The sequence below is a fragment of the Neopsephotus bourkii genome, unplaced genomic scaffold (genome assembly GCF_033783945.1).
Source record: "Neopsephotus bourkii isolate Nb327-2 ecotype Australia unplaced genomic scaffold, CSIRO-AGI_Nbou_v1 NB_1363, whole genome shotgun sequence".
Lineage (NCBI taxonomy): Eukaryota > Metazoa > Chordata > Aves > Psittaciformes > Psittacidae > Neopsephotus > Neopsephotus bourkii.
The window spans coordinates 383965-403056 of NW_026901842.1; the positions used below are offsets into that span (position 1 = coordinate 383965).

At 45.3% G+C, this 19092-nt stretch overlaps 2 protein-coding genes across 9 annotated transcripts in view; one reads left to right on the top strand and one right to left on the bottom strand.

Moving 5' to 3' along the window:
- Positions 1 to 4067, bottom strand: part of RECQL5 (RecQ like helicase 5) — a 38647-nt gene extending 34580 nt beyond the window's left edge. For 6 of the 7 annotated variants that reach the window (XM_061366918.1, XM_061366920.1, XM_061366921.1 and 3 more), the window contains exons 1-3: positions 3979 to 4067; positions 3336 to 3466; positions 1646 to 1767 (exon numbers count right to left, since the gene is read on the bottom strand). In XM_061366918.1, the coding sequence (XP_061222902.1) occupies positions 1646 to 1767; positions 3336 to 3456 (243 nt within the window). In that variant the 5' untranslated portion in view covers positions 3457 to 3466; positions 3979 to 4067. Of the gene's footprint in view, positions 1 to 1645; positions 1768 to 3335; positions 3467 to 3855; positions 3880 to 3978 lie in introns of those variants that run through there. The other variant, XM_061366919.1, reaches the window with a different exon arrangement.
- A 38-nt stretch (positions 4068 to 4105) lies between these two features.
- Positions 4106 to 19092, top strand: part of SAP30BP (SAP30 binding protein) — a 32395-nt gene continuing 17408 nt past the window's right edge. Inside the window, exons 1-3 of one of the 2 annotated variants that reach the window (XM_061366933.1) lie at positions 4107 to 4294; positions 4416 to 4525; positions 7567 to 7614. In XM_061366933.1, the coding sequence (XP_061222917.1) occupies positions 4180 to 4294; positions 4416 to 4525; positions 7567 to 7614 (273 nt within the window). In that variant the 5' untranslated portion in view covers positions 4107 to 4179. Of the gene's footprint in view, positions 4295 to 4415; positions 4526 to 7566; positions 7615 to 19092 lie in introns of both variants that reach the window. The other variant, XM_061366934.1, reaches the window with a different exon arrangement.

Here is a 19092-nt window from a genome sequence, read left to right on the forward strand (position 1 = left end):
ACACCTACAGTCTGGGTATTTGTAGCTTTAACTCTAGATGACTTTATCTGCAGCTGTGAGCATATCCATCCAACTGCAGTTTTGTGCCTCCATTCCCTTTAAGACAGCCTTTTTGCTGTTAGGGGACACCAGGAGGGATCTATGCAAAATAACTCATCACAACCCGAAGCATGCTGAAACAAGCTACCAGTACAATCAAGTTGACAGAGGTGGAAAATGAATGTGACCACCCTACAATAACAGAGCGCATTTCATACCAAAATAACAGCAGGATGTCATACAAGCAGCTGAGATAGGACAAAATACAAGGATCACACAAATCACTGCAACAGAGCCAAGTTTGGTGATGAGAATGATGCCAGGAAAACCAGTAAGAAAACATGGCATCACATCCAGACAAACACTGGGCATACAAATTCACCTCGTCATCCCTACACTAAGCTGTTTACTCACACTTGACCAGCACATAACATTTCAGAAGATATGAGTAGTCCTGAAAAACAGGTACCTTATTATTTCACTCAATAACTGGTTTCAGTGATTGATTTCACATACACTGTTCACAAAGTCAACTCTCAGGCTAACATGAACTTCCCAGACTAAGCTCTTGAAGTCTGGCTACCCTGAAATATATCATCATCATTTCAGGCATAGCCACTCCATCTTGATGAGAAGACCTCTGAAGGCTCACTCCAGCTCTGTTCCATAACTCACTGTGCTCATCTCAACCTGTTTATCACTATGAAACATTTGGCTTCACCTGCAAATCTTACCAATAGCAATTCTTTTAACCCCCATTTCACTAATAAAATACTGTCTGTGCTGGAGTTTAATCAGAAATTGTTACACTTAGAGGAAATTCACTATTTATAACACCTTCTGAGATGTTTCTCTAAGCCTGCTTTTAATGTGCATTACATTGGGACTGCAAAGGAGTTAAAAAAATCCACAAAACACAAACCAGCAACCCACCACACCAGGTTATCATGCAATGCTAACAGATGCTTTACAGAAGTCTAAGCAATGCTACAGCTGCTCCTATAGGTAAGTGTGTCTCCCAACAGGTGATGAAAAAGTAGAAAAGGTAAAATACAGGTTAAAAAGATCCACAGATGTGAGCACTCAAGGAGCAGCTCTGCTAAACCAGCTTCTTCCCACGACAGAAAGACTGTCTGCAACAGAAAGTCATTTTGATGCAGAACAAATTGTGCCTTCAAAGGCAACTTCATAATTCCTGGAGTTATTACTTTGTAAGTAAAATGGCAGTTCTCTTCTGGGGAAAGATCCAGTTTGGTCTGTCTGTGGTACTCTGCTGCCTCTGTATAGCACAGCAAAGTAAAAGACAACTGGAGAAAATGGAGAAAGCCTCAGTTATAAAAACTACTAGATTATTAAAGAAGAGAAACATCCCTTTAGAAAATTGCATATTATCATACCAGAGTTACTCTGCTCTGCAGCTAAGTTGCAGTCTCTTCACCTATCACCAGGGTAAGGAAACATCAAGAGATATTTCAAGACATCAAGAGAATCTGGAGGAAGGCCCACAGCAGAGACTGGTGGACAGAAAGACGAGAGGCAGCTGTGCCTCCACAGTCTCCCGGCCCCATTCACTGACACTTTGCCACAGCTAACAGGAGACAGTTACCTGAATCAGTGCAATCAGAGGTGAAATTACAATGGTGATGCCCACTGCCAGAACTGCAGGAAGCTGGTAGCACAAGGATTTCCCTGCCCCTGTGGGCATGCATACAAAGACATCCTTCTCGCCTGCAAAGACAACAGAAGAAAGCTCAAGGCTACTGAGTGGTGGTGAGCTCCCAGGACTCTGACTGGAGGGGTGGGCAGAAGGGCTTTTAATCTGTGAGAAACAGCATATGTATGCATGTACCATGTGGCATACAAAAAAAAAAGACATTTAATTTCACTTAATTTTCTAAAAGCACAGCAATAATTTGCATGCCTGCGATGGTTTCCTTCAAAGAATCCCTGATTGCTTTGCAAACATTTAGAAACAGCCTTACAAAAGTAACAGAAGATATAGAGAAACCAAGATAAGGAGAAGTTAAACAAGTTATTCATGCTAATTCTCTTCCAGACAAGCTGCTTTCACTCATCTTACAGACCTGCAGTTACCAAATTACCAGTCCCATGACAGATCTTTACCACATCCTCCTAAAGCTTATCCCAGAAACGTACCACATAAGAAATAATGGCTGGAAATTTCAACCATGTAGATAATATCATGTGGCTAGTAACTGCCACTGTGCTAAGCAGTAACCACCTGCAGTCACAAAGATGCCATCACAGGCAACATTAATAGACAGGGACACACTGCTGACAGAGCACTGCTTTTGAGCAGGCTGCTGTCAATGGCATGTCCGCAGAGCTGCTGGCAATAGATGAAAACTGCAAGCATATCCTGAGTTCTGAGTTTGACACTGTTCTGATTTGCACTGTGAGACCTGTCAGGGGAGCTGAGGGCTGGCAGCAGGGGTGGCACACGGGAGCTGCCTGTCCAGCCAACAGTGGTACATAGGTTGGTACATCAACACCAGCAAAATCATGTTTCTGATAATCACAGGCTGGTTTGGGTTGGAAGGGACCTTAAAGGTCCTCCAGCTCCAACCCCTGCCATGGGCAGGGTCATCTTCCACTAGAGCAGCTTGCTCCAAGCCCCTGTGTCCAACCTGGCTTTGAGCACTGCCAGGGATGGGGCAGCCACAGCTTCTCTGGGCACCCTGTGCCAGCGCCTCAGCACCCTCACAGGGAAGAGCTTCTGCCTAAGAGCTCAGCTCAATCTCTCCTCTGGCAGTTTAAAACCATTCTCCCTTGTCCTGTCCCTGCAGGCCCTTGCCAAAAGGCCACATGATTCAGAGAACAATCATAAACTCTGCCAGGAAATAAAGTTTTCTACTGGTATCACCTCTAACAGAAGGACAAGATGACTCTGAAAATGTGCATATGTAAATAATTTTGACCTATAAATTTAAACAGTTTTAACCTTATCTGACCACAAGCATGCTGGCAGATGCCTCCAGAGGAAATGTCAACAATAGCACTTTAGCACTTCATATTTCCGGGTTGATGCACTAGTGGTGTTACAAATGCGAGGGAGAACAGGCAGGGCAGAGCCATGGTTGGAGAGCTGATGGGCAGCACAGGCTTGTGCTCTGTGCCACTGAAATGATTTCAGACCAGAGGAATGCTTGGAGGTCCTGCAGAGTCCAGGTGATGTGTCTCCTCAAAACAAGCACGATACCAACTCTTGCAGGATCACCCCCACAAGAAGATGAAAAGGCAGACATGCTCCACATCTTTCTGATGCTGGGCCTCACCTCTCGCCACAGTCATAGTTGCACTTTCCTGCAGGGAAGTCTTGAAGGATTCAAACCCGAAGACTCTTTGCAGTGCTTTTCGAACCCTGCCTTCGAGGCCTGGGGGAGCCTCGCTGCTCATCCTGGAGAAGCTGTGAACGGTGACAGGAACCAGAGCTAAAGCCCAGCACTGCCACCCTCCTCTACCCACAGCCTGCCCCATCCGCAGTCGCCTGTGTGACCTCCCCCATGTTTGCCCTGCCAGGCTCCTCTCTGCTTTGGAGGCCAGGGATGCCATCTAGGCCCCGTCAATGGAAGGAACCCCAATATCGTTTATTCTGGGACAACCACCCCGCCCGAGGTACCATGAGGTACACCTGCAGGGCCATAGCGCTGGTGGGGCCTCACTGCCGCCCACACCCGTCCGCACCCGAAGCTACGGGGTGGGGTGAGGGCTGATGTTGGAGAACAACACCTCCTCTTTGCTGGCCTCCCACGTCCTTTTCCCAAGGGAATCCTTCGCCACCTCACATCCCCTCACCGCCCCTTCACAGCCAGACACCACCACCCCGCGCCCCAGCCCCGCACACTTGATTAGGATCCGGCAGCTGCTGCAGCGGCGCCGTGCGATGGCGTCACCACTCCTTAAAGGGCCAGAGCTCACCTTTCCCCCTCCTCTCCCTGCCCTACCGCAGCCCCGCGCCGCCGCGCCCAGCGGTTTACGCCTCCCGCCGCGAGCGGACGCCGGAGCCCTCCCGGTTAACGTGAGCCCGCTCCAGGCGGAAGGAGGGCGGCGGTGCTGCAGCGAGCGCGCCGAGAGCGCCGTCTCCGCGCGCCGGAAGTCCGGCCTCGGAGGGGGTGGAAGATGGCGGCCGCTAAGCGGAGCGTCTTGTCGTCGTTGGCGGTTTACGCTGAGGATTCGGACCCGGAGTCGGACAGCGAGGCTGGGACGGCGGGAAGCGATGGGGGAGCGGCTACGGGTGAGGGCAGGGAGGGGGCTGGGGAAGGCGCCGGCCCGCCCCGTTTCGCTGTAAAGTGAAGGCCTCAATCGTTGCCAGTTGCTGCCTGCTCATTCCTCATGGTTTAACTTTTTCTCCATAGGAGAGAAAGGAGGGCTGGTATCAGTTGGGTACGGAGATGATGACTTCACCCGCCTGGATGGTGATGAGGACGGATACGAAGAAGAGGATGATGAGAACAGCAGGCAGTCAGTAAGTACCTCTGTGCTCCGAGAGCTTGCCCTGATGCCTTTCGTGCGTTGCAGAGTTCTATTTCTTTCTAAGGAGAGCCCCCGAATTGCAACCCACAATGGAGCCTCCAATACCTGACAGTGTGGGTGGATTTCAGCACTGTCCAAACCCTTTGTTCACGTTGTTTTAAATAGAAAGCGTTTGCCTTGAAACCTACCAGCAGCTTGGTGCAGTCTTTGTTGCTTGTTACTAACTGTGTTGATGACATTTGTCTCTTATGGGGAAAAAAGGCTGGAAAGAGTCAACAGCCACACCAAAATAAAATTACTCTTTAAGTGTAGTTAACATACATGTATGTAGTATATGTCATATAGTATGATCTTTTAAGAGGAACACACTGGTGCATGGTTAGCTGGAGGATTGAAAAGAATAAAGTTCTGTGATTTCTTAAAGTTATTCTTTGGTGTGTAACTCAACCCACTCACTACATCAGGTTACCTTGATGTAACAGTATCCCATCTAGGTATATGGTATGTGTTTATCATCACCTAAATACCGAGATAACTGATGTATTGTGAGACAGGGCATGTAGCTCACTGCCTGCGACTGCAGCCATAACACATAAAAAGATATATAATTCTGTCATGTCTGTAACAGCAAAACCGTAAGTCTGGGGAGGGTTGTTGTTTCCTTTCATTATCAATCAATTTTTGCTAACCACCACATTAAGAATGTGTTATCCTGTCCCTGTTCTAGTTCTTTCCCCTACCATGTACCTAGAAAATAACAGGTCTGTGGTACGATAACCTTTCCTCATTGAAATTTACTTCATTAGGTTGAAATTTACTTCATTAGGTTGGCCTCTTATGAGACACTCACTGTTTCTGCAATCTCTTTTCCAAAGTAGCAGACAAGAAGTTTGTCTCTTGTTCTTGCTTTTGGCTTTGTTCTGTTGCTAACTGGCGAAGGTGCAAGTGCTAGCATTTGGGGGCTGCCCCTGGCATCTGGCTTAGCAAAGTAGTAAAACTTCTTTACTGCTTTAGAGATTCTTTTTTTTTTACACCCCAAATTTCTAGACCCTTCTTCAATGAGACCACTTTAAAGAAAGTGGTAGGTGTGCTCAAGATCAGCTATGTTTAGCTAGCATTGACAAATGGGCATGCAAATAGAGTAGCCTTTATTGCACACACAATTTTGAGTGTGGGTTGCAGTGTCCATCATCTAGGAGTTACAAGTTGCTGTTCAAGTAATGGCAGTCAATCGAGTCACTCATTTTAGGCAGTGGATCTTATGTGTATTTGTGGTTACTGCACAAATATGTGCAGGTTACATGGAGTGCCCTCCCTCTGGCTTGTTGCAGGAGAGCGAAGCTTGGTTTTTTTGCATTTTCTTTGACCAGAATTGAGACCTTCCTTGATACTGCTTGTGCTGGTCGATAATACTGGTTAGGAGTTGTTTTTGGAAAGCAGTGCAAGTTGCACTCAGGTTGTCCTGGGCTTTTATCTAAACAATGGTATGTTTATATTATTTACCTTAACAGTGACTGAAAAGCCTCTGTCTTTTTCAGAGGCAGTTCTCAGCAATGTCTCTTTGTTGATGGTTGTTTCAGTGATATCCCTGCTAGGTTAGGAGGCCTGGGGAGCTGGTTTAGTTACCTGTCTATAACATGTATGGTTTGACCTATTGTTGCTTTGTTGGAAATGACTTTTATGTTTGTAACATAGGTGGGACTGTGGAGGGGAGGGAAACACCATTTCTGATAAGCACCAAGTTACTTGATAGTGTGGTTCTTTTTTAATTATAAGCTTATTGTTATTAAACTTTGACAGTTAAGTCTCAATTATTTGCATTAGTGCATCTTTCAGAAACGTAATCTGGAAAGTAGCTGAAGTGAAGGAATTTGTCTCAGTGAGATAGGCGTGTTAATTAGGGCAATTAAAACTTACTGCCATTATTGTGTGGTTAATCAGTAGCTTGCCTTGGCAAAACTTGCTCGTGGGCACATGAGCACATTTCATTGTAAACTGTTCCTTTCAGTTGCATGTAATCATCACACTCTTCAAAAAGGGGAAAAAAAAAAAAAAAGCTGTAATACCAAGTTCTTGTTTTGGAGACAAAGTTGAAATTTGTGGCAAAGTTTGGAAGAAAAACTGTTCTGCTGAGTTATGTGAGCATGAAAAATGTTTTCTGCTCATCAGACTTGTTTTGAACCCAGAGTATGTATTCCTAGAAACATAGGTAGCTCTAGGATCCCCAGTGAAGTAGCTCCTAGGGTAGTGGAACAGTAGGCTTAGCTAATACGTGGGACCAAAGCTGGAGCTTGCTTTTCATGTGGTGTAGAATTTGACACAAGGCTGCATTCAGTATTTCAAGCTCTCACAGGGCAGAAATTTCTTGGTAGAAATAAAAATTGAGGTCTGATACCCAAAACCAATAACGTTTGTCACTGGTTCCCTTCTGTGCGAGCTCACATCATCTGCAAATGAGGTTACAAGGGCACTATACAAAAACCAAAGATGTGGTTTCTGCTGGCAGCACCTGATCCTTGGAACGTGGTGCTATGCCAGACCCTTGCCAAGCCTGCGTGTTTGGAGTGGTGGCAGGCCAGCTGTGTCCTGTGTGTCTTGCTGCTGTGTGCTTGGGAGTATAATACGTCTTGCAAATGCTGTTTTTTCTGTGAGTACTACTAAATGGTGGGGACAAGTGGAAGAGACAGCATTATCAGATAATCAGATAGGTATGTTTTTGCACAGTTCTGTTGCTTCTTACTGTCTAGTTCTGAGCATTCAGGAGCAGCATGAGTTTTGCAGGGGACACCTGTTACTGAGTGATGCTTTTACCAGAAAAAAACCCAAACAAAAACCAGCCCACAACCCAAACAAACACTTCTTTCCTTGACTGTAGGACTTGTTTTCTGGTCATGAGTGGGTGGGGTAAGACTGCTTTCTGTGGAAAGGGTCTTGGACTACTGCTGGGCTCCTAAATGCCAGCCCTTTGCTGTAAGTGCAGTTACTTGCAAAGCTTGCTCTTTAAGCTTAATCCTGTAAATTCTTGTCTTGTAGGAAGATGACGATTCAGAGACTGAAAAACCTGAGGCTGGTGACCTAAAGGTATTTCAAAGTGTGGTGGTGTTGGGGGGCGGGGAAGCTCAGTACAAGAAGAATAAGTCGTATCAGCATGGCTTGGTGTTCGTTTGTGATCTTCCGTAGCTAGTTTCATAATTTCCTTTTTGTAGTTGTAATGTGGTTTTTTGGCTTCTGCCAAAGGTAGTTAAGTAGTCAGGCTGAATCATGATAAAGATCTGCATTTGTGAACTTGGTCATCCTGTGCATTAGATCTGAGGTATGTTTTCTGACAGTATCTCACCTGTTTTGCAGCGACCTGGGAGATGTAGTATTCTGTACAGAATGCTCTTCCAACCAGTGTTAGCTGGAATACTTTCGTTGTTTAGAACAACTTAATAAATGATGTTGTGCTCCTAAAGGTCATGAAATGTGTCAGAATTGATTCATTTGTCTCCAGCTGTCTTTGTGTCCTTCTGAATGAAGCAATTTTATAAAGGTGGTGTTTAAAGTTAAGAAACTGAAATAAGATCCGTGGATGGTAGCTGTCATAAATAGTTGAAGTCATCTTTATCTTGGGATTACATGTTGTTTCTGCTGAACAACAGGTTTAACAGCACCGAGGAACATAACATCAGGCTAAAAAAGCTGGAAGACAGACACAGACGAAAGCCATTTGAGACTTTATAAAGACCTGTGCCCAAATTATTCTGCTGGTTCAATTGCCCATGCAGTATAAGTATAAGCAGTCTTGTGGGATACTGAGTGAAGGACATGTGCAAGGGCCTTTATTTTATCCAGCAACTTCCTCAAGATTGCAGATAGTAAGCTCTACTGAGGAAACAGAGGACTGTGCTGCAAACTGAAATTCTGTGGAGCATTTAAATTAACATAGGGTTTTGATAGGACAAGATGAAGTCAAATGAATCTGTTGACTATTCTGCTAAAAACTGTTTTATAGCAGGAATTCTTCCAGTTTCCACAATGGTTTTAAGGTTTTATAGTGATACACACTTAAGAATCTTGGCAGCTGTACTGCAGCTGGTAAATTCTCTTGCATCAGTGTGAGAAATATCATGAATGCCTTTGGTATACAGATAAAAGGCACTTGGAAATGGAATGCATTGTCTCCTTTCCTTGTTGCAAGAACAATAAATTACCTTTTTTAGAAGTGAGGAAGAGGCAGTCACTTCTATCCTTTTTCCACCTCTCTGGTCAACCTGTTCCAGCGTCTCACTACCTTCACAGGGAAGAACTTCTTCCTTATATCTAACCTGACCTTCCCCTGTTTTAGTTTGACCCATTACTTCTTGTCCTGTCACTGCAGTCCCTGATGAAGAGTCCCTCTCCAGCATCCTTATCGGCCCCCTTCATATGGAAGGCTGCTATGAGGTCTCCACGCAGCCTTTTCTTCTCCAGGCTGAACAGCCCCAACTTTCTCAGCCTGTCTTCATACAGGAGGTGCTCCAGCCCCCTGATCATTGTTGTGGCCGCATCTGGACTTGCTCCAACAGCTCTATGTCCTTTTTATGTTGAGGACACCAGAACTGCACGCAATATTCCAAGTGAGGTCTCATGAGCACAGTAGAGGGGCAGGATCACCTCCTTCAACCTGCTGGTCACACTTCTTCTGACGCAGCCCAGGACACGGTTGGTTTTTGGGTTCAAGCACACGCTGAAGCCAGCTCATGTTCATTTTCTCATTGACCAGCACCCCCAAGTCCTTCTCTGCAGGGCTGTTCTGGATCTCTTCTCTGCCCAACCTGTAGCTGTGCCTGAGGTTGCCCCAGCCCAGGTGTAGGACCTTGCACTTCACATGGTTGAACTTCATGAGGTTGGCATTACCCCACCTCTCAAGTGTGTCAAGGTCCCTTTGGATCCCATTCCTTCCCTCCACCTATGAACCGAACCACACAGCTTGGTGTCATCAACAGACTTGCTGAGGATGCATCAATCCACTGTCCATGTCATCAACAAAGATGTTGAACAGAATCAGTCCCAACACCGACCTCTGAGGGACACAACTTGTTACTGCTCTCCAGTTGAACACTGAGATGTTGACCACAGCTCTCTGCATGTGGCCATCTAGCCAGTTCTTTATCCACCAAGTGGTCCATCTATCAAACCGATGTCCCTCCAGTTTAGAGACAAGGATGTCATGTGGGGCTGTGTCAGACCCTTTGCACAAGTCCAGGTAGATGACATCAGCTGCTCTACCCCTGTCCATCAGTTCCGTAGCCCCATCATAGAAGGCCACCAAATTGGTCAGACAGGACTTCTCCTCAGTGACTCTATGTTGGCTGTCATCAGCCACCTCGTCTTTTTTCATGTGCCTTAGCATGCTTTCCAGGAGCATCTGCTCCAAGATTTTGCCAGGCACAGAGGTGAGACTGGCTGGTCTGTAGTTTCCTGGGTCTTCCATTTTCCCCTTCTTAGAAATGAGAATTGTATTTCCCTTTTTCCAGGGCAATGTAGAAAAGATTTGACTGCAAGAACAGAATCAGACTATAATAGAATAGCTCTTGTCTGAGTAAGGATGCACTACAGAAATCTTACCACTGAATTGTGTGGTTGCTGCTTTAACGTGTTGCTGACATGTTGCTGTTTCATGCTGGCTTGTTTAAAAAGTCTCTTGATTTCAGCCAGTTCTGTGTGCTGCTGTTTAACCCTTCTGAGGAAGAGCTACAGGTGGCTATGGAACAGTGTTTCAACTTCAGTTGGGAAGCAAAGAAACAACGAATGTATCAAAATGATTTGCTGTCCTGGGTACACTCTGCAGTAGGGGCTCTGCAAGAACTGAAAATGTAAATTTAAAGTTACTTTTTTTTTCTTTTTTTTTTTTTTTTTTTTTAAGTTTAAAATGTAATTCCTGGCATGGGATGAAAGATGAGGATTTGAGAAGAATAGCAGGGAGGCAAATCTGAGCTTCATTTTGACTTCTGTGTCTTCTTAATAAATGTCTTCATACACAACTGAAAAAGGGATTAGCTTTCCCTTGCCTTTTGGCTTTTACAGAATTCTAGCCTAGGTAGCAAGGTGGCACTTGAGGGAGCGGTAGAAGCACACCTTTTGCTGTGCAGTATGCTGCAAGGCAGCCCTGTGCTGTGCTGGTCAGAGCATGTTGTGTACAGCATTCCCTGTGGTGCTGATGGAGTTGCACTAGCCGTGATGTTAGGAAATTCACTTGGGATGGCGGAAATGAAATGTTATAGAAAGTTTTACTTGGAACAGTTACAGATGTTTCCTATCCTTTTTTTCCACCAAGTGGCAGTGTTTTCCTTGTTCTTCCTCATTGCTTTGAGCTAGCAGTATCTGACAACTAGTGAGGTTGTAGTTACTGTAAAAACAAAGTGTAGCACTTGATTATAACTTGCTAATGCTTTTGGACAACTTTTTGTTCTGTCTCAGCTGAGTGCTGCTGTAGTTCTTGCTCTATTGTAAGACATCACAGACCTAGAAATGTGTTTAAGTAGATATCACAGGCCCCTTATATATGGCGAGGGCTTTTCTAGGGTCTGAGCCTGACTGTAAACAGAAGGTAGATCCTTAAATGCATGAATGCAATAAAGCCATTGCAGTTCATCAGGTAAATATAGTACTTTGAAGCCCTGAATATACATTTAGCATTTTTTCTGCTGTTCTGCCTCTTTGTACATACAGTAAAGGAACTACTTTGAGATTTTATCTTGAATAATTGACCAGGACAGTTGAGACAGGCTGTGTGCAGAAGCAGTTTCCTTGTTGCTGGTGCATCCTGCAGTTTGACCTCATTCTTCACTTGGATAGTACCAGACACAAAACCTCCAGAAGGTTCAGCTGGTATCTGTTGTGGATACAGACTGAGGACACTGAAAGCCATGAATGATGTAAAAACTGCTGAAGTGATGATGGGGAGAGAGGAATTTGGAGCCTGCCTCAAAGAACACACTGAGGAGATATTTTTCTACCCCACCTATGGGATTTATATTTTATCTCTGTTTTTTATCATGGTTCCAGGGAGTGTGCTCTTGTTGATTTGATGAAGGTATGTCTGTGTGTGTACAGCCCTTCTTCCTCACTAGAGGTGAAGTCAATATAAAGTGCTAGATGGGACTGCAGCTTATCTGTGTTTTTTCTGCTGAGCAGCAAGTCACAAAAAGCTTTTCAGGTTCAAACATGTGATGTCAAACTGCTGTTTTCTGTCTACCCTCAGAGGCATACATGGAGACTTCTTTATACATATGTCTGGGGAAAAGGGTGTGCCAGGAGTAGAAGAATATTTAAGCTTCATCAGTTATCTGAAAAAGTTCTCCCAGAAGAGGTTTCTGGCCCCTTGGATTCACTGTTACTGAGCACCTGCGAACCAGTTCTGAACACTGTGTGCTTGCTGCAAAAAGCAAAATCTTCCTTTTTTTAAGTAGCAAAGTCAGATATGCCACATCCTGTAACTGCATTTGGAAGTGTTTCAAGCACAGATGGAAAACCAGATATTCAAATCTAGGTAAAACTAGTCCTTTTTCCAAATTTCACTCTGGATGGATGTCCTTAGGCTCTGAAACAGGACATGTTTGTTAGTGACCAAAATCACTGTAAGGGTCCCTTGCTTTGTTAGGTGAGGCATCATTAACTGTAAACAAGCATATGTCCTAAAGGCACTTCGCAAACAAGGCCTTCTGCTTAGAAGGGAAAAGAAATGGTCAACAGAAGCTTTGGCAAAGGCATGGTGTTAAGATGGAATCTCACAGCCTGCATGGGTTCCTTGTGACTTCTCGAACAATAAAGCCATGGATACAAAACAAAGGCTGTGGAAATAGGTCTGAACTTTGGTGCTCTGCTGGCAGTGTTGGTTTGGGATGATAAGGGTTAATGGGCTGTGCAGCGAGTGCAAGGTTTAGCCAGCAGCTAGCTATGGTCACAGCCTTGATGAAGTAACAAGATACAGGCCTTCAGAGCCCACTGAATAGACTGGCCCTGCAGGAAGGAGGAAAATTAACCTTAAATGCAATACTGACCTTGTGCTCCAAGTCCCACGTGAGGTATTCTTTCCTTCACCTTATAGGGCTGGATGAGTAACAGGCTGCAAGTGTTGATCAAGGATAGAGCCCAGCCCTGCAGCTTGGCTAGCTGGAGTTTTCACAGGGGAAATCATTAACTCTTGAGCCTTGATTGTGGTATCAGGAGCAGCCAGTGCAGGAAAGCTAATAAATTTGCCACTCCCTTGGTAAGTGAATGCCTAGCACATGGCAGCAGTTTTTCAAAGCAGGTGGCTACTTTGATGTTTTAAAGAGTCCCCCTCTGCATCTTGAGGCATTTTATGAAGGGGCAGCCAAACTGGGATGGAGCAGACGAGTGTCTGATTTTCAGAGGAATATTGTGTTTCTCAGCATGTACCACATCAACTCTTTATTAAGTTTGGGTTTTATTGATACAGTATGCTTGTGGAGTAATTCTACTATGTTACAATGTGTAGGTGTGTACTAATGCTTAGATAGAGGCTTTTGGTTGCAATGTTTTATTTTTATCTTGCCTGCTTTTAACCTGTTTGCTTGAATACCAAAATTATCTTGATTTAAAATAAATGAGGTAAGTGCTAAGTACCAGTAAATGGGGGTCTGTGAGTTAAAGTAATCCCTGTAACTGACTCTTACTTTGATAAGACCTGTTAACTTTTCTGAATTCAAGAAACATTCATGAAGCCAGATTCTCAAAAAGTGCCTGAACCTAATCAATAAATTTCACCTCAAGTGTAACTGCTTTGGTCTGAAGAAGGGGAAGAAGTGTTTGGGGAAAGTTGTGCTCCAACACGACATGGATGTGGACCTGTGCGAGTGAGTCCAGAGGAGGCCATGGAGATGCTGCAAGGGCTGGAGCAGCTCTGCTCTGGAGCCAGGCTGAGAGAGCTGGGCTGGGGCAGCCTGGAGAAGAGAAGGCTCCTGAAGAGGAGACCTTAGAGCAGCTCCCCTGAAGGGGAGACCCTTAGAGCATGCTTAAAGGGGCTGCAGGAAAGCTGGAGAGGGGCTTGGGACAAGGGCCTGTAGGGACAGGCCAAGGGGAATGGCTTGAACCTGCCCGAGGGGAGACTGAGCTGAGCTCTTAGGCAGAAGCTCTTCCCTGTGAGGGTGCTGAGGGGCTGGCACAGGGTGCCCAGAGGAGCTGTGGCTGCCCCATCCCTGGCAGTGTTCAAGGCCAGGTTGGACACAGGGGCTTGGAGCAAGCTGCTCCAGTGGAAGGGGTCCCTGCCTGTGGCAGGGGTTGGAACTGAATCAGCCGTTCTATGATTAAAGTACTGCTGTTCCATTGAGGTGTTCCACAGCAAGCTGTGTAAAAGGAGCTGGCTTTAATAAGCTTTAGAAAGGGATTTTAATCTTTGGTGATGGCAAATATTGAAGGTTGCTCAGGAAATACCAGCCCTTCGTGCTTTCAGCTGTTGAAAGGTACTCCTAAAAATTCTTAGAATATGTTAAAGGTGAGAGATCTGGAGAACGCTTTAAAAGTGCAGTACCACCCAAAACCAGTGCACTCTGCAATGGCTGAGGTGGCTGGATCTAGTAGGATAGGACTGGTTTGTGTGTTGTGGGAAGGCACTCCCAATGTCTTACCAGAAACAAAAGAAAAATACTTCATCATGTTCTCTTCTTTTTCCTTTTTTTTTTCTTTTCTTTTTTTTTTTTTTGTTTGTATCATCAAAAGCCTCTTGGCTTTTTGCTGCTCTCTAGGTTAGTACGGGCTTCTGACGGGAGAACTGGCAAAAAAGCAGCTGTGTTTTAAAGATACCCGGTATGGCTGTGCTGCATACCTCTTGGTAAACACCTTTAAAGTGTAAAGGTTTGGGGCTAAGGTTAGATCTCCAATGTTTTTTTTCCCACTCATACCTGTGCCTGTGAGCACAACCTGAAGCTGCTGGCAATAAGCACTGCAATCTCAGAGGCATTTTTTCTGTATTCTGCCTTCCTTTAAATATAATGGTGGACAATGCTGTCTGTGCTTCCAACTCTATGGGTTTGGTTTTTTTCCTTGTTCTAGGTTTGGCACATGGTTTTCCATGGCTCTGTGAAAGGACCCTGTTGAGCAGCATCATTGCATGCAGAGAGCCTTTAGGGGGAAGTAGTGTCAGCGCAGCTTCTGAAGCTGTCCTCTGTTGGTGTGCCCAGACATTAAACCAGCTGATAACTGGTTCCTGTTTTTTAACTAGGTGGTTGACCTTAGTTATTGCCAGAGAATATCAGTGGTGGTTAAACAGTTTTACATGCAGGAAACAAAATGGCATTGGCAGCTCAGGCATCTTGCCCTTTGTCTCACATACTTCTGAGAGGGAGATAGATCACAGAGTTGCTGGTTGCTGAAGCTGGGTTACCTATGTTAGAGCTGCTGGCTTCAGTCCAGCTCTTGAGCTGTTTGGAAGATGAGACATGTCCATGGACATGCTTGTTCCTTCCTCCCCGCCAGGCATACATGTTGGGGCAGACTCTTCATTCCCTGCAGTACTACATACCATGGATTATTGACACAGGTGTGGCTTGCCTTTCTCCAAAGGAAGAACCAGGCTTTTTCTGTTTGTCTTTAAACTTGAAGAAAAGTCCTTTCTGGAGCTGCTTCCCCTTGCATATTTCACCTGATAAAGGTCTAAGTTCTTCAAGTCCAGTTCTGTGGTTGCAGTTATTTCTGTCTTCTGAACTGAAATAATCTGTTCTGATTTCATCTGTTGGTGTGTGTCAGAGTGAGCGGCTGAGCAGTCAGTACATACGGAGGATTGCCTCAAGCACCAACAGATAGCTTCTTTCAGCCTCCCTGTTTTGAGTACAGGAGAACCAAAATCTGCAAAAGCTGTGGGATCCATTCATGAGGAGTGCATATCCCAGGGAGGACACATTGCTGTACACCTTGCCTCTACCCCAAAACATGAAGAAGGGTTTTATCCTATGTACTAGGGAGGATGTACAAGAAGTTTTTGTCAGCTCTCCAGAGCCTTGCTGCTGTGAGGCTCAAGGTTTCTCGCAGCCCAGCTTCACGTTCTACTTGATTCTGCACTGCAACAATCTGAAAAAGAATAAAACCATCAAAGTTGCTTTGACACCTCCAGTCCTGTCATGTGGTCCTGATTTTTTACCTCTGAATTCCTGTTTATTGTAGGAAGCAAATTGACTTGAAAGCAGATTTTATGTGCTCTGCAGGGCAAGGCATGCCTCTGCAGACCATGGGGGCTTCAGGTGGAGACTGCTAGGAGCTCAGCTACCGCCTGCACTCAAGAGCAGCAGCTCTGAGTTGCTGGTGTGTGCCCACGGACTGTGCAATATTTCTTGCGTGCTGTTTTGCACATTTACACCACTGTGCCCTGGCTGCTGCCTGCGCTTTGTGGTATCTGTAAAGCACATGCACAGGGTGATCTGCAGATGTTAAACTTGGAGGACCCCTAGTATCAGAGATGGAGAAGGAGAGAGAGGCAGCAGCCAGCAGAGGCAGGTAGCTCTGGGACCAGGATGCAGGTGTTATTAACTGTACCTCCACTTGGAAAGGGAGAGTTCTGGCGCACAGTTCCTTACTGGAAATAACTCCTAACAAATAATCTTTGTCAAATGTTGAGATAGCATATGTCAGGTGAGCGGAATCAAGTTTCAAAAAAGCTATTTAAAGGCTTCTATGCTATGAATGCTTCCTTTCTAAAACATTTTCCCACTGAAATGATTTGCCAGATGTTGGTTGGGAATTGATTCAGAGAAAACTCCAGGAACTTCTTTCTTTTTCAATGAAATGAAATGAAGGTGGATTTTTAGACTTCATTTAGCTGAAAAAGTAAACGCTACTGTCAGCTACACATGTTCTTTGTTTTGATAAAATGCTTCAGGAATGCCTCAGGAGTTGACTCTTTCCTGACTTGTTCTTCCTTCCCTCTTTGCCTGAGTTGATAGTATCTCAGTATAGGCATGTACAGTCTTTATGAAGACTCTACTAAGTGTTACTGAAGGCTGGATGTATTGGGGGTTTTAGAATCATAGAATAGTTAGGGTTGGAAAGGACCTTAAGATCATCTAGTTCCAACTCCCCTGCCATGGGCAGGGACACCTCACACTAAACCATCTTACCCAAGGCTTCTTCCAACCTGGCCTTGAACATTGCCAGGGATGGAGCATTCACAACCTCCCTGGGCAACCCACTCCAGTTCCTCACCACCCTTACAGTAAAGAGCTTCCTCTTTATATCCAATCTAAACTTCCTTTGTTTAAGTTTTAACCTGTTACCCCTTGTCCTATCACTGCAGTCCCTAATGAAGAGTCCCTCCCCAGCATCCCTATAGGCCCCCTTCAGATACTGGAAGGTTGCTCTGAGGTCTCCACGCAGCCTTCTCTTCTCCAGGCTGAACAGCCCCATCTTTCTCAGCCTGTCTTCATACAGGAGGTGCTCCTGTCCTCTGATCATCCTCGCGGCCCTTCTCTATTGGTGTCTTGTTTCTGAGCTGCTGTGCTTCTCTAAGTATCTGGATTTGTTCTTTCTTGGTTAAATTTCTTATCCTATACTGGGCACTTTGCCTGGGGCTATGTATCAGAGCTGGCAAACAGGATATGGCTGTAGGAAATGGACTTGTTTCAAGCTTTCTCTTGGGATTCTTCTCTCACAATACAAGAAAAGGAGGGGTGGAGTGGGGAAATACAAGCACTGTACTTCTGTTCCCTTGCTTTCTCTTCCCTAGATTCTGAATACTCTTGACCCACATTCTGTTTGCTGCCCTCTGCCTGATTGCAGACCGACATCGGGCAGATCAGGTGAGCAAGCAATGAAATAGTTTGCCATGAACTTAAATATTAAATGAAAAGTTTCTGGTGTTCTCTTTCCGTAAGCACTTCTGATGTTTGTAGAAAATCAAGAACACAGCTGCTGGCATGTTCCTTTAATAAAAAAACCCAAGCACATGATCCATGGTTTGGAGAGGTGTTCCTTTTGCTGCCTGCATATAAACATTTCACCCACTTCTTCTGGCAAGGCTGTCTTCACTATCACCTTAGATAACTCTTCTAACAGCTTAAGCCAAATTACAGAGTTTCTTTCCATCATACTCGGCCAAATAAGGCTGTTGATACCTTAGCACTACAGGAGATAGTCTCAAATGTAGAGAGGAGGAAGGATTATAAAATCTTCTACTGGCACTTGCTCGTATGAGAGAAATCCTTGTAACGACAACTGCAGCAGCAGGGCCTCTGGCTCCTGATGGGAGGACTGCACTGACATTTCTCTGTGTTAGTATCTTCTGTCACAGGCATGACAGCAGTGTGACTGATCTGTACATTTTGTGGCTGTCAGTTTAAATTGCCGTTAAATTTCTTTAGGTGCGAGCAATGAGGTGAAATAGTTGGGGGAGAGAAGAAATTCTGCAATGCAAAAGCAGTCCCTTGGGGGGCGGGGGTGTGGGAAGGAAGAGCAGGTGTTGTTTAGGGTGCTAGGGAAGCTTCCTAGCTACTGGGGTTTAATACTAACTGGAAGTTGGGAGAAAAATGGCACTATGGGGCAAAGTCTGGGGACACAACTGAGCAGTGGCAAATCCCAGAGCTGTTAGGGCTGGAAAGGACCTCTGGAGATCATCCAGTCCAACCCCCTGCCACGGCAGGGCTGCCCAGAGCAGGTTACACAGGAATGTGTCCAGACCGGTTTGAAATGTCTCCAGAGAGGGATACTCCACAACCTCCCTGGGCAGCCTGTGCCAGGGCTCTGCCACCCTCAATGGAAAGTTCTTCCTCATGTTAAGGTGAAACTTCTTGTGTGTCAGTTCATGGCTATTGCTCCTCTTGCTGTTGCTGGGCACCACTGAAGAATCTGGCACCATTCTCCGGTGGGTGGATGATACTCAAAGGAGTACCTGGTTTTGAGATATTTATATGCATTGATGAGATCCCTTCTCAGTCTACTCTTCTCTAGACTAAACAGGCCCAGCTCCCACAGTCTTTCCTCATAAGAGAGATGCTCCAGACCACTGATGATTCATATGGCCCTGCACTGGACTCTCTGCTTGTCTGTCATATACTGGGAAGCCCAGAACTGGACACAGTATTCCAGATGTGAACTCACCACAGCCAATAGAGGGGGAGGATCACCTCCTTTGACTGCTGGCCACAGTCCTCCTGATGCAGCCCAGGAACCTCTTGCCCCTCCTGGCCGCATGGGCACGCTGCTGGCTCGTAAGCAGCTTGGCAACTCTGGCATCAACTTCTCCACTTCTTGCAATTTTAATCTTATTCAAAGGAATCAGGTTTTGGGTTTGTATCTTTTCTGCCTCCCTGTTCAACCATTTCTTGTAGCTTGACGTGCACCTGCTCTAACACACAACTAACTAACCATCTTCTATGAGAAATCTATGATTGAATTGTACCTTTTGGTGGCAGTTAATGCCAACAGTTATGTTGGATGTGAGCTTTGTACTGGAGTTACGGATCTTGTTTCAGGAAGGAGTTGGCATGCATTGTTTTAAGTCCATTCTTTCCATTAAATAAAGCTGTTCTGGGCAAGCCTTTCCAAACTTGAATTCGTCAGTCTCAGATGCATAGTTTTTGCTTCCTTCCT